The 14,306-nt window shown below is 56.2% G+C and overlaps 1 protein-coding gene across 1 annotated transcript in view; it reads left to right on the top strand.

Annotated features, from left to right (window-relative positions):
* The window catches only part of RELT (RELT TNF receptor), an 81,106-nt gene that overhangs the window by 50,808 nt on the left and 15,992 nt on the right, over positions 1-14,306 (top strand). The window contains exons 3-6 of the mRNA XM_038387705.2: positions 1,477-1,590; positions 2,046-2,224; positions 3,167-3,252; positions 7,588-7,845. Of these exons, the coding sequence (XP_038243633.1) occupies positions 1,477-1,590; positions 2,046-2,224; positions 3,167-3,252; positions 7,588-7,845 (637 nt within the window). The remainder of the gene's footprint in view (positions 1-1,476; positions 1,591-2,045; positions 2,225-3,166; positions 3,253-7,587; positions 7,846-14,306) is intronic.

Genomic DNA, 14,306 nt, shown 5'->3' with positions numbered 1-14,306 from the left:
TCCAACCCCCTGCCTCAGCTCAGAGCCCCCTCCCGCTCACCGCCAATGTCCATCACTAAGTCCGGTATTTTTGTCAAGTGTCCGTCACGCAACATGGTGATGCTGACCCCTGCCTGGGACGTGTGAGGGACCTGCTGTGAACTTCCTTTACATCCCAGAGACAGCTGGTTGTGATGGTCCCTGTGCCCACAGGGCGGGGCCCCTGTTCCTCTGTCCTTTTTCCCCCTATCTTTCTTATAGTTGCTGTTTAATAAATTGTAATTGGTTTGAACTTAATGTAGTGATCAGTGGGTCAGAGAGGTGGCCGGTGTGGAGAGAGTGCCCGGGAGTGGGGACACCCAAGCCCCTGTCCTAGATTGGGGATTGAGCCCCCCCAGAAATCGTGAGCCAAGGCTTGGCGGGGTTACAAGGACTCTGCCACATGGCAGGGAGGAAAGGGAACCCTCGAGGTCAGGCAGGCCTCTGGGTAAAGGCAGTGAGAGCGAGGACTCTGATCCTTTCACTAGCCAATCCCACCGGGGTAGTGCAGAAGCCAGGAAAGTGCCCCACAGGAGCGGAGGCCATTTCCCCCCCCTTAGCTAAGGAAGCAGGTGGCGCCGGGCTGGTTCTTGTCTCCCAGTTGTGCTTCTGGGAACGGGTTGGTGGCTGTGTATGTGGGGCACTGCTTGCATTGCTGTTGCGAGCCTGCTGCAGGACAGTGTGCTACTGATCCCTGCCCCGCGGGGGGGTTTAAGGGGAGAGGTTTGTCCCAATGGAATCCTGCCCAGGAGAGGCTGAGGGCTGAGCTGGCAAGCTGGAGCTGCTCAGATACCAGGGTGATGGGCCTAGGCAAGCCGGCTCTTCTGCAGCGTGGGGGCAGGTCCATCAGCCCCTCCGAATACGCTGTGCTCACCTGCCCACCCTGAAGGCGAAGCTACTGCTCGTGTTCTCTGTGGAGGTCACAAGCTCGGGAGCACCAGTCCTGCCTGGGACCATGTTGTCCAGCTAACTGTCCTCCTCCTTCAGAAATTATTTGTGGCGAGTGAGGCTCCCTGCAAGCGAGTCTGATGAAGCAACCTGGGGCCCACATCTGTACCTGGTGGACATCAGGCTGCCCTAGAGATGTAAACCACTCCCAAAGGGAAGCAGTGGGAGCTTCCTCTCTCGAGACCCTTCCTATAAGCGTGGGTGTCATGTAGGGGGAACCCCTGCCCAGCCTGGAGGTGGGAAAGGGACTAGTAGTGACTTGCCTGGACTCTTTCCCCCTCCAGCTGCTGCTAGCTCCTCTGGTCCTGGGGGCAGAAAATGTTCTGGGAGACTCTCTGGATGAGGGCCTTAGGGGACCTCAGAGGACCATGGTGACGGTGCCTCCTCCCAGTGCCCGGTGGGGCTCGGCTATTCCGGTGCGAGGCTGGTCCCCACGGACTCTGAGCCCAGGGAGAAGGGGCGGGAGCAGCAGTGCTCCCCGATTCCCATCACTTGCTTGTCTCTTTTCAGCTGATGAGCCGGCCCCGGGCCTGGGCGCTGGTATGCGGGGAGCAGGAGTACTGGACCATGGAGGGGGACTGTGCCCCCTGTGTGGAGTGTCCCCCTGGGGAGGAGCCCGATAGGGTAAGCCATTCTGCCTGCTACTTAGCAAGGGGCTGCTTGGCAGCAGCTTGAGCAGAAGTATTGCCCAGGGGTGGGATTGGAGTGTCTGTCCTCCCTGGCCCTTGGCGCAATCAGGAAGCGAATGGCTCCGCACGTGGCCCTGGGAGGGCAGGGTGGGGGTGGGAGGTTAAAGCCCTTTCGCTGATTCAAACCCAGCCCAGTACAAACCAGGAGTCAGCAATGGGTGGCCTCTGTGCGATGGGCTGCTGGTTGACTTCAGTCCCAGTTAGCGCTGGTCGGCAGCCTGAGCACAGAGGCTGTGTATGGAACGGGCCTTGGGGACTGAGCTCTCCACGCAGCTCAGAGAGGAGGCCTGTTGGCGCAGAGAGGAGCTTGCCACGCTGCATCCCAGTGCCATGGGGCGGCCAGCATTGCCAGCTCCTCTCCTGACTCCCTCTCTGTTTGCTCTCCTGTAGAAGTGCGGCTCTGGGCAAGGCCTAGGTGTGATCTGTCAAGCCTGCTCTCCGGGCACCTTCTCAGCCAGCAATGGCACGGCACCTTGCTTGCCTCAGACCACCTGTGAGGCCAGGAAGAGGGTCCGCGCCAGCCCCGGGACAGCTGCAGCAGACAGCGAGTGTGGAGGCTGTATGCCAGGGTAACTTTGCTTTGTGGCTTGTCTTGGTGTGGGCAGTGGAGTGGCAGCTGGGGCTCTCTTTGGGGGGGGAGGGGGGAATCTGGCCCATGCACAGAGCTGGGTGGCATCTGCAAAATGAGGGTCCCGATTCTTGCCACCCTCCCAGCGGGTAATCATGTGTAAGGACTTCAAAGCGCTACATTGAACAGGGCCCAAATCCCACAAGTTTTTGTGGATCTGGCTCTGAGCCGTTGGTTCGTTAGGGCCCTTCTGCAGGGTGTTATTACTAGAGCGAAGACCAGCTAGCAGGGCTGGCATAGCCCTGTCGAGTGGGAACGCTTCCGGCTGCCCAGCAACCTCCGGGCACCATGGAAAGCAAAAATCCAAGTTGCAGAGCAGGAAGGCGGTTGCTTCTGAGTGTTCACGTGAGTCACTAGAAGGCAGTTGACTCCTCCAAGCTGGTATCCTTCAGGCAAGAGGGAGGAGAGAAACTCCCCAGTTTAGTCACCTCTCTTGCTCTGGGCTACTGACTAGCTCCAGAGCAGGTGAGTCTGGCCAATGCAAACCCAGTGAGTCAACGGCAGTGGGTGAAAGAGATTTGGAGAAGGGGTGATGAGCATACACCTTCCTTTCCCTGTTGGAGGAAACTGTCTTGTGCTTTGCTCTGAAAATGCTCTCCAAGAACTGTATAAACGAGCGAGAGATGGCTCTGCCCCACCGCTGAAATGCAGCCACTTCTGGGGTGGAACGTGGCAGAGGCTTAGCAGTGCAGAATAGGAAAGAAAGCGAATCACTTGTGGAGTGCAGGGAACATAACCTGCTTCCACTGTAGTCAGCCTTTGTCCGAGCTGGAATTGGTAGCAGCTGCCCCCGCCCACAGAGAACGCCTGTGAGCTGTTTAACTGCCAGCCGTTGTCTCAATCTGCGTTCGGTCCTTTGCTAACCTCTTTTTGCTCTTGGCAGGTTTTACAGCCCCGAAGGAGAGATGGACCCAACAGCTGAATGCCTGCTATGCTCCTCTGCTCCCAAAGGCGTGCCGGGCTGCCCAGGTTAACAGTGAGAGGGGAACGGACACCACAGCTGTCACACTCAAAGAATCTGTGTCCGGGGGCGGAAGGGTGGGGCTTCCCTAGTGGGGCATAGGAGTTTGTCGGGGCCAAAAGGGAGGACAGTCTCCTTTTGGGAGCCTCTGCTGCCCATTGAAACTGTCTCCATGCAGTTCAGGGAGACAGGATTCGAATCACTACATGCATTGCCAATCCTCTGCTTTGCCGGACCTGTGATCACCCAGGGCAGCCCTTCCGCTGCAGGCCACACAATTGCTGACCCAGCAGTTAAGTTCCCTCTAAGCTGCATGGCTGCCACAGGGGCCTGGAGAGGAGAGAGGTAGGGGGTGGGCGGGGAGCAAGTTGGGGTGTGCCAGGTGGCGGCAGGGGAGAGGCGCCTCTCCCCTGGCCCCAGCTCTGGAGCTGCGGCAGCGGGGAGAGGCGCTGCAGCTCCGGCCTCACCGTAGCACCCCAAATCTCTCATCCCTGGCCTCACCCCAACCCTCTGCCCCAGCCCTGAGGGCCCCCGCCACACACACACAACTTCCATATTGGTGCACATAACAAATTTAATTCTGCACATGGGTGTAAAAAATTAGAGGGAACTTGGCCCAGCAGGCGCAGCTGGAGATGGCGGGAGTCTGAGAAGGGGGCAAACAGGCTATCGAGCTGAGCTCCCTGCCAGTGCAGCAGAACTGATAACTAGTAGTGTGAGGATAAGCAGGTCTCAGAAACCCAAGTGGGGTCCAGCCCAGAGCCCCAGGCACCCATCCGGATAGAGACCAGTACTATATGGACAGTAATATCTTTCTCCGCCTGTCTAGCAGAGACCAGGTGTGCTGCCAGGAAAGGAGAATGCCAACGATCTCCCAGAGAAGGGGGGAGCCTTCTTTAGGGGCAGATGACCACGTGTCCCGCCCTCTCTCGGGCAGAAGGGACAGTTCTTGGGTGAGGAGAAGAGCCACACGGACAGACTAAGGAGCTATTTCACTCACCCCTGCTCTAGGAAACAAGGAAAGTGACCCCACATGATCAGTGAAAAGGGAAACGCTGAGGATTTTTAAAGAGCAGGACAAAAGAGCATGTGAAACCTAAACCATCACTGAGGTGGGATTCCCCCCAAGAGCCAAAGCAGTGCAAGTGCAGATCCCCACCGATCCTGGATGTGGTCTGCTGGTCCTGGCCAGCAGCTTGTTTGTTGGCAACTCGGGTAGAAAAGGCCCAACCTCTTGGCTCTGAGAATTGCCTGGCAGCTGGGGATGGCAGGGACTCAAGTGTGCTCTCAGTCGCTCAGTTTGACTTGCACGTTCTTTGAGCTATTTCAGTCCCACGGTGATTTATGCCTCCACAGTAATGTATTTATCAAGCACTCTTTGTGCCAACGCTTCATTAAAGCACTTGGACAGGTGCAATGCAGAATTCGCTAAAGGAGAAACTGCCTCAAATCCAATTGTTCTTCTGCAGAGCTCTTGTGCCAGGTTGTCCTGATGGACGCGTGAAGGGGCGGGATTGGAGTCCAGCATTAAGTGCAGATCTCCACCTGCAGAGTTGCCGCTGACGCCTCTGGAGTTAGAGAAAGAGCTCCTTAAGCTAGGCATTGTTCAGAGTTTGCACAGTGCCTAGCCCAGCGAAGCCCTGGCCTCTAGGCACTGTTGTAATACAAACAGTGTGTTAAAGCAAGAGATCCCTGCAGTGCAGCCCCTTCTAGGGCACAGCGCCTCAGCTATTGTCACAGTGCGTAGCAGCGCCATTGCTGGGGACAGGAAAGGGGAGAACACCACGACTGACCGAACCTGCAAGGGGAATTGAGGTAGATGGGGGTTTAGTTAGTAGGGCTGGTAACTATAATAATTGCATGCACCACGTGTCCCTGGTCATGTGGATTGCCTGTTTGTACCACCCAAGCCCACTTTGTGTGCACAGTCAGGTTCACGCACCACACATCTGCCCAGTTGCATTCCAGGCATGTGAGTGCCACCAGGGCCATGCGTTCCAGGTGCTCAATGGTGAGCTAGCTAGCTAGACAGCCCTTGCAGGAGGGTATGAGGATATCACTGCAGTGCAAGCTCCTCTCTGGGGGGGCAGTCCTTCCCCACCCACGCTGAGACTGCTGCGTTCAGATCTGGGGGTATGCAGGGTGCATTGCAGGGGGTCTCGTGGAGCTGGATGGAAGGAAGGAAACCCTTGTCTGTAAAGTTTCAGAGTAGCAGCTGTGTTAATCTGTATCCGCAAAAAGAAAAGGAGGACTTGTGGCACCTTAGCAACTAACAAATTTATTTGAGCATAAGCTTTCGTGAGCTACAGCTCACTTCATCTAGTGAGCTGTACTCACAAAAGCTTATGCTCAAATAAATTTGTTAGTCTCTAAGGTGCCACAAGTCCTCCTTTTCTTTTGTCTGTAAAGTGTGATTCATGTGTGGACTCACCCAGGGCCAGGCTAGCCTGAAACTCCCGGAGGCGCTGGTTTGGATCCCAGCAGAGCCCTGCAGTGAGTTAGGCCTGTAACAACCTAGATCCTGAATGGTCACAAAAGCTCCCAGGGCACAAGAATAGGGCACTTGGCCTCTTGTCCTTGCTCACAATGTCTAGAACCTAGTTGGAAACTTGACTCACCCCTACAGGGTATCCACCCACCCTCAGCGTGGAGGATGGTGAAGCCGGGGCGCTGCTGCCATATGTGTAGGAGGGCTGGGGGTGGGGCTTCTGTAGCCAAGTAAATGCTTTGGAGAGGCCCTGGCTAAGGGAACTGGATGGAAAGAGTGGGAAGATGGCCCGGTGGGGATTCCTCTGCCTACCTGCCACAGCCCAGCCAGTTCAGATGTGTGGTCTGATCCTGGTGTCCCTTTGGAACGGTCACCCAAAGGACGGGAGTGGAGGTGTCTCTGAACAGTTTCCCAAGCCATGAACGGATCCCCCTTCTGCTCACTCCAAGTGGGAGGCAGGAGGGTGGATGTGCATTTTGGAGGAGAACTGGCCCAGGTCTTCTTATGGTTTGGGATCTCTTTTCTCCCCTGTCCTGCTGGAATGGACCTAACAGGAGCTGCTTTCCCATCCCTCCACTGGTGACCACACAAGCTCTGTTCCAGCTGTGGCCGTATCCAAAATTGAATCCCCGGCGGGGATCAGTATTGCCCACGGGCTGAGTGAGGTTATGACTACGCTAGCACTTCTGTTGGCAAAACTTTTGTCGGTCAGGGGTGTGAAAAATATGCACCCCTGACTGACAAAAGTGCCCATGTGGACAGTGCTGTGTCGGTGGGAGAGCGCTTACTTCGGCCCCCGCGGCATGGCCCGCAGGCCAGGCCGGAAGCCGGAGCCAGAGCTGGGGTAAGAGCCACGCAGGGAGCTGCGTACCCTCCATGTGCTCAGGGCGGGGACATGGGCCGGGGGCTGCTCTCAGGACCCCCACCCCAGGCAGGTGGAGGGTCTGTGGTACGCACAGCTGCCTGGGCCCCCTGGGCCAGGCTCCAGTGTCCAGTCTGGCCGGAGGGGCAGGGGGCCAGACCTGTGGTGAAAAGTGCAGGCAGGAGGGGGCAAAGAGGTGGGGCAGTGCAGGTCGGGGAGGGGAGCTTACAGTGGACAATGTACTCCCTGCAAGGCTGAAGAGCCAGGTATGGTCTCTCCCTCCAGAAGCCTTTGGGGTGAGGACGAGTTGGGGGATGGGAAGTCTGTGCTTCGGGGGTCGGGGGTGGGCTGCTGTTTCAGTGCCTCCAGGCCCCTTGCAGCCTGTCCTGAGCCATCCGTGACTGTCTTTTTCTTGGGGGGGCGGCAGGAACTGAAAGCTGGAGCGATTTCCTGCTGTTGACCAGGATTTTAGCTTGAACGACGGGGGCCTGGCTCCCCAAATCCCAGCCACTTCTGTGTCCTGCTGCAGGGCGACAATTCTCCAGCACAAGGGGACTGGGCACAGAGTGCCCACTGAGTCACAGACCCCTCACAAAACGGCCCCTCAGTTACCCCAGAATGGGTTGTTTTGTTTTGGTTTTTTTTTTTCAATTTTCAAGGAAAAACTGAAATCAACTCCCCTAAAACATGACAACGTTTCCAGAAATCTCAGCCGAAACCCAGGAAACGTGAACCAAAAAATGAACGTTTCACTGACCAGCAGGCAGTGGTGCCTAAGACAACTGCCTGGCAAAGGCGTGTTCCCTCCCTCTTAATAAACATGCCTAGCTCTTTGCAAAGGAGGCAAGTAGCATTATCCCTGTTTTCCAGCTGGGGTTACTGAGGCACTCGGCAGAGCCAGGACTAGAACCCAGGTCTCCTGGCCTCCAGTCTAGTGCTCGAGCAACTAGGCCACCGTCAATACAGGCTCTCTTTTAACCCTATTCCCTCCAGGCGCGAAGCGGTGGCTGGCCCGACTGGCGAGGCACATCGAGGCCCTGCACAGGCGGGACGAGAGGGCAGCGCCCAATGGCACCCGGGACGGGAAGCAGGAGGAGAGCGCCACGCAGTACGCCGTGCTGGCCATCGTGCCGGTCTTCTGTGTCATGGGGCTCCTGGGCGTCCTTTTCTGCAACCTGCTGAAGAAAAAGGGCTACCACTGCACGGCCCGCAAGGAGAGCGGCGAGGAGGTGGCGAAGGCAGAGAGAGGCGGTAAGGGCCCCCGGGTGGGCTCTCCCTGCAATCCCTGCCTGAGCGCTCGCTCCCAGCACTGACTAGGGGCGGCAGGGGGCGCCCCAGCAGTAGGAGGGCGCTGTGTTGCCTTGCTGCAGTGCAGCCCCGGATGCCAGACTCCCCACTGCCTCTCTAGCTCCCCACCCTGGCTGATCTGTGCCCGTTCTTTGAGTGCCGTGACAGGCACACTGGAAATACTGATGATGATGTGGAAGAACTAGACCAGCCCCTGCTATGGCCCAGCCTGGCAGAGGGGAGAGATTTGCCTCTGTGTCCTCCCACCCCATGGGCAGAGTGGGGGCAGAGCGGGCACTGTGGATGTGTGCTGGGAAGCCTGGCAGCCCAGGTGCATTGACTGCACCAGCACATTTGCTCTTGTCTCTAGGCAGGCTGCCAGTGGCTAAGGCACTCGGACCCAGGAGCTCCTGCCCAACTGGGCCGGGGGAGAGGGGAGCAGTGAGTTGTCGAGTTTCTTTTAAAGATCTCGTGTGATAAACGCCTTAGTCACCAGCTCCTTCCTCTGGCAGGGGCTCTGGGTTTGTTCCTTTGTCTGCTTTTGGCTCTTTGCTCTCTAAACAAACTCCCTCTCCCATAGTTAGAGGGGAAGGGAGGTCACTCCGCGTCAGCCCCACGCTGCCCATAGCAGGACTGATCAGTTCACCCCTCCTGTAGAGACATCTCACAGCCCTGTCTCCACCCGCTCTCCTGTGGCAGCACTCTCCCTTGCCATGGAGCCGGGAGGGAGAGCGATTGGCCGTGTTGCACCACCTGAGCTCTCACGAGCTGGGGCAATGGTAAGTGCTGGGGACACAGGCTAGCGAGGGTGCCCAGAGAGAGCCTGGAAAGCCACCTCCTCCTTGGCAGAGCACAGAGTCCTGGCAGCAGCTGAGTGGCTGCATTGCCTTGCGTCTAGCAGCTAACGCTTTGCACTTTGTGGGCCAGAGCACCAGCCGGTGTGAATCAGGAGAGCGCCAGTCCAATCAATGTTTACCCCAATGAGGGACTGGCCCATAGTGTCTCTCTTGCCCAAGGAACTCAAAGCATTTTACAGCTGTGAATTCTCACATCTCCCAGGCAGCTGGTATTATCCCCCGAGCTACAGCCAAGGCACAGTGCAGTACCAGTGGTGTGAGCCATGGGCTTGCCTGGCCCACTGCCCCCTGCTCTGACCACCAGTCCATGCTCCCTCCTTGGTGGAACGTCTCCTGGGTGATCCAGCAGGATCTGCTCTCTAGCAATGCAGTACCTCTGGTGTCAGCCTTGCCCCGGTGCAGCTGCAGTGGCTGTACCGCCCCTCGGCTCTGTCAGTCCTTCTCAACTAACCCCTTCCATGCCCCATGTCTCCTGCAGTGTGGGGTTACCCCCAAAGGGTGCCTCATTCCCAGCACTGACAGAAGATCCCCTCCCTTGGGCGGTGTACTGAGAAGAGCCCCTGACTGCAGCCGGGGAGGGATGGGCTGACGTGGAGGAGCCAGGGGAGGGGTCGCCCCCAGCTTCTGGGGCCTGCGTGCTGCTCAGCTGCCACAGGGAACAAAGCCCTGTTCAGCAGGTTACCTCAAGGGCAGGAGCTGCTGCAGGAGAGGCCGCCAGACACCTCTGCAGTTACATGGGCGAGGACTGAACAGTGCTGCCCAAGGGCTCGCCATCCTTGAGAGAGTGATGGGCCATGACAGTCAGCGCGAGATGGGGGGGAGGGGAGGGGACAGAAGGTCATGAGTCGGAAACCTCCAGAAACGTGAGGTTGGCTTAAACGCCAGGAGATTTAAACTAAATCCTCGTTATGTTTGATGGGGGGCTTGGGCAGGGGTGGGGTCCTCTGTCATTTGAACTCTCCCTGCTCTCCCCCTCCATGTGCACATGGGGTGGGATGATTTACAGGCTGCAGATGCAGCTTCCTGTGCATGCCAAGGCGGGCCTGGGGTCCCCGGACAGTGCCCCAGCTCCATCGCGCTGCCCTGTGCAGGCTCCAGCAGCTGCCCCTGCTGCAGGCGGGGAGGGGCTGCCCTGAGCTCCCTCCTCCATTAACTTCCTGCACGGGGGTGGAGGCTCCTGCTGCTAAGCTTAGGGTGGGCTGGGTGTGGGGCAGCTCAGGGCACCTGGTACCGCAGGCAGCTGTTGAGGCTGCCGCTTGCAGGGTGTGTAGCACAGCAGCCCCTAGTGGCCCTAAGGGGGAAGTGCAGGCAGGCAAAATTGTCCTTGTTCATGAGATCCAGCAGGCTTGGAGCATGTGGCTGCTCCTCCCGTGGACAGACCGCTGCCTCCTCCCGGCTGGCAGCATTAACTACTGCCAGAGGTGACACCAGGAGAGAGGGGCCTCTGTCCTGGTGCATGGATCATCCTGCCCTGGGGAGCTGCAGTCAGACTTGGGGTGGAAGTCACAGCAGTGAGGCAGCTTCCTGCTGACGTCAGATTTTGGCTAGGGGGAAGGGAAATGAGTGAGAGGATCTGAGTGGGGAAGGCATTGGCCAGGACCCTGCTAGCAGTGTTTGCTGCGCTAGCAGCTCAGCGGTTTCCTTTTGTCCTCCCGGAGTTCAGTTTGCCCAGGAAGCCGTACAGGCTGGTGTCGAGTTCCTCAACTCCATCCTGGTCCCATCCTCTAGTGTTCCAGCAGCTCTCGCTGTATCCTTTTTGCTTTTTGGCATGTGACTCGACCCTAATGCGGTGCTGGATCATGGAGAAGAATCTGCTAATTCTCTTCCTTTGCCCTCCTTCCAGACCCTTTGCCTCGCCGGCCGGAGGCTAAAGGCGGATGGAATTCAGTTTCTCTTCTCTCCTCGCTCTTTGTTTTGTTTTTGTTCCTCTTGATTTCAGTTCTGGTAGCCAGTTCATTTCCTCTGAAGTCAATCCAGTTCCTTTCCTGAAGCTGTGCAGAAAGTCCGCCCCATTCTTCAGCAAGGAGACGTCTCTCTAGTGTAAACCCAGCCATAGGTTATCTATGGATCCAGGTGACACAGTAATAAAACCTCCTGCTCCCTGGACGCACAAGCCTTTTCACCTGTACTAGATCGAGGGTGGGAGGCACTTCTGGAATTTCTCAGTGAGGACAGGGCTAGCGTTAGTTAAGGATCGTGAGCGTGAGTGTGTGTGAGAGAGAGAGTGCCTTCTAGTGACTGGCCTGGAGAGGGGATCTGCTGGTAGCTTAGGGAGCTCTTAGATCAAGTGGTAGAAGTCTCAGTGTTTGGAGCTAAGGAGCCGGGCTCTAGTCTGGTTCCCCTCTGGGTGCATATGAGAACAAGTGTGTTTGCAGCACGTGGGTTTGTTACAGGAGGGCTTCTCCGCTGCCCCCAGTCCCTGCCTATTGCTAAGCTCTTGATTGCTAGCATGCTGCGTTTCTGGAGCAGCCTGGCTATGCAATGCCAGAATTCTCTAAGCAATTCCAAGGCTGGTCCCAAGATCATCTTCCCCCCCATGCTTAGTTAATAAGTATTTCAAGAACCGTACCCCAGTGGCACTGTGAATAAACAAACAGCTGCTGAAAGGGAGTCCAGAGCTGCCAGACGCAAGCCAGAATGAAGCTATACAATGAGCCCCCTGGAGAATGGGCTTGAGCTCTGCCTCTCTGGAGCAAGCTTGGACCTGGCCGTCTCTCAGATAGAGATTCAGGCTTGGGGTCTTGCAGGAGGCTTGGGTTTGAGATCCTGCCCCAGTCATTCTCTCTGGGCAGGAAAAGGAGCATGTGTTTCTAGCTGCTCTATAGTGACCCCCTCTGGCTAGTAGGAGAATGGCAGCAATGCTGTGGTGGGAGCCCCCATCCAGTCGTCCTTGCCTGAAGAAAGTTCTCCAGCCTGGGGCCTTGAGGGAGAAGGGAGCAGATAATGCTATGACTCGTGACACTGGTGGTGACATCTGCTGTTAGGGTGCTGTCAAAACTCAGAACCCCCCACTTCACTAGAGCCTCTGCAGGCTGAAAACCTTCTTTTCTTGGCTGTAATACCTGGGAATTAGGGTTGCCTTCCAGTGTCTGAGCTGCAAAGATGGTCTGGCACCTACTGCTGACCCCCTGTCAGGGGAGACTTCTTGTAGCTCACACTGCTGCATCCTGCATTTTTGGTGCAGAGCACCTCAGAAGGGGCAGAGTTTGAATCCTCTCTCCCCAGGTGTTACTTCGCAGCGCCTGGATTTGTTGCAGTGCCTGACATAGGCACAGCAATGCACAGCTACCCAAGTAACACGGGCTGAGGAAGAAGGGTGGGTTGTGGTTGGCTGTCCTCTGAATCACTGGCACATCAGTCCTGGAGACATTATACAACTGGCGTGTGCTACCCCTCCCTGACCCCCAATCGGGTTCCAATCTCTTGTAGCAAGGAGTTCCTCAGGTGAGGCCCCTTTGCTGGGAATGCTCTGTCCCCAGTGCCTGATGGCTGGAATCTGGGGCTATTCTAGCCTGAGTGTCCTCTATAATTGTTTTGGTTGCTTAGGTGATTTCTGAGGTGTTAGCCAAACTGTGCTAGGAATGGCATACCCTCTCTGTAGATAAGGCACTGGACTGGGACTCAGGAGACCTGAGTTCAGTTCCCAGCATGCCACTGGCCTGCTGTGTGACCTTGGGCAAGTTGCCTCCCTCCCCGTGCCTCAGTTTCCCCATCTGTCAAATGGAGATAAAAATATGTGACTCCCTTTGTACAACACTTAGCTCTTGTACAGCACATTGAGATCTATCTGTTATCTGCAATACAGGCCATAATACTAGGGGTAACAGACTGTAATACCTCTGTGTGTGGTGGCATGGGAGGGGGCCAGTTTGGGTAGCAACAGGGCTGTCTGTGAATATCCCAGAAGACACTCTCTCTATTTATAGGAGTTCAGCCAGAAGCCAGCCTATTCCTAGCCAATAGCACTTGGCTGACTAGACTGGCTTGCGGTTGCCTTAGACGCACCTGGCACTTCAATAGGAATGCGTCTCTTCAGCATTGATGCTTGGACCAGCTGTTACATTTCCGTCACCCCATGACGCCTGTCCCCGGTGCCTTGCTCATCACTGGAGACAATAGAAACAAAGTCCAGGGTAGATCAAGAGCCTTGAGATGATAAATTGTTCTCTGAAAACAAGAGGCCCATTTTGAGTCTGGTTAGTAGCTCTGGGGGATGGCTTAGATCCCTAATCCTCTGGTTTTGTACCCCCAGAGTCCACGGTTCAGAACTTGGCAAGTATGAGTCAGTGTTTTGTCTCACCCAGGTGCCTGAGGTTTGCTATGTGGGAAATTTTCTGTGTGGTCAATAGAAATGCCATGGTGCTTTTGAGAATAGCATTCATGGGCAAGACAACAGGGCAAAATACTCCCCTGCCCCACCCCACTTTGGCATGCTTTGCTGTGTGCAAGTTGGCTCGTACCTTCCATCCCAGAGGTGGCTGCATTTCTGCAGTACTGTATATGTGGAGCTTGTGAACCACTTTGGGATCTGAATCAAAATCCTGGCATGGGATAGTCCTGAGCTGTGGTGAAGTCTGGGTCATAGCTTTGCCCCTCTGTCATTAGTCCCTGGGCCAGATAGGAGCTGTGGGAAAGTTCTTTGACCTCGCTTTTTCAGGCAATGGTCTCTGGATCTGTTCCATGCGTCAAGCCCACCCTCTCTGTTGCATAGAGCCCAGGTGGGGGCATGTGTTCATTTCTCCTAAATTCCCCTGCAGAGTGCAGGGGAATCCTCCAGATAAAACTGTGTGATGCAGATGTGTGGGGCTCAAACTGGAGCGAGGGAAGCTTGGAGTTGATTAAAACGGAGCCTGCTGCCCCCGTGCATTCACAATTCCTGAATCAGGCTCCAAAAAACCAGGAAAATGGCTGCTTTATCACGAGACTTAAATATACCTGGGGGTCTGTTTGAGTTTCTGGGTTTTGAGCCTTTACGGGGTCACGTTTTCGGCCTCTGTTCTGCAGCTGTGAGGCCTACGGACTCTGTACGTGAAAACTGAGATTTGACTGTAATCGCATGACTCCGGGGGCTGGAGTTTTAAGAAGAAAACAGCAAATATTATGAGGCTTGTGCTTAAAATGGTGAGAGTGGGCACTGCGAGTGATTTCTATGCAGCTGCTACATCTCCCTTAGGCTATGAACGAAGTAACCGCACAACGGCATCCATCTCCCACCCCGTCCCCTTACACAACACAGACTGACAGATGGCAAGACCAAGAACCCTCTTCATTTGCCTTCTCCTATACGTCTCTGTGCCTTCAGCTGTGTTACCCCCCAGCCCCCTGACATGGGCTTCCACCCTCTCCAGATCCCTCAGAAATAGACTCATCTCTAAACCCTGATTCCTCACTCGAACTCCCAGGCAACACAAAACCCCTCTAGAACCACGGCGACAACTAACACCTGCCCGGCACGCCTGCTTGCTCCAAGCGCGGGCCCTGCAGGGCAGCCTGGCGTGCTGTTGGCCTGCCCGCTGCGGCCCTCGGTGATTGCCCTGCAGCGCGCCTCCCCGGTTTGTTTTCTGAGCT

This window comes from Dermochelys coriacea, chromosome 1 (assembly GCF_009764565.3).
Source record: "Dermochelys coriacea isolate rDerCor1 chromosome 1, rDerCor1.pri.v4, whole genome shotgun sequence".
NCBI lineage: Eukaryota > Metazoa > Chordata > Testudines > Dermochelyidae > Dermochelys > Dermochelys coriacea.
Note: the sequence above shows the minus strand (reverse complement) of the source record. Positions and strands in the feature narration are given on the sequence as shown.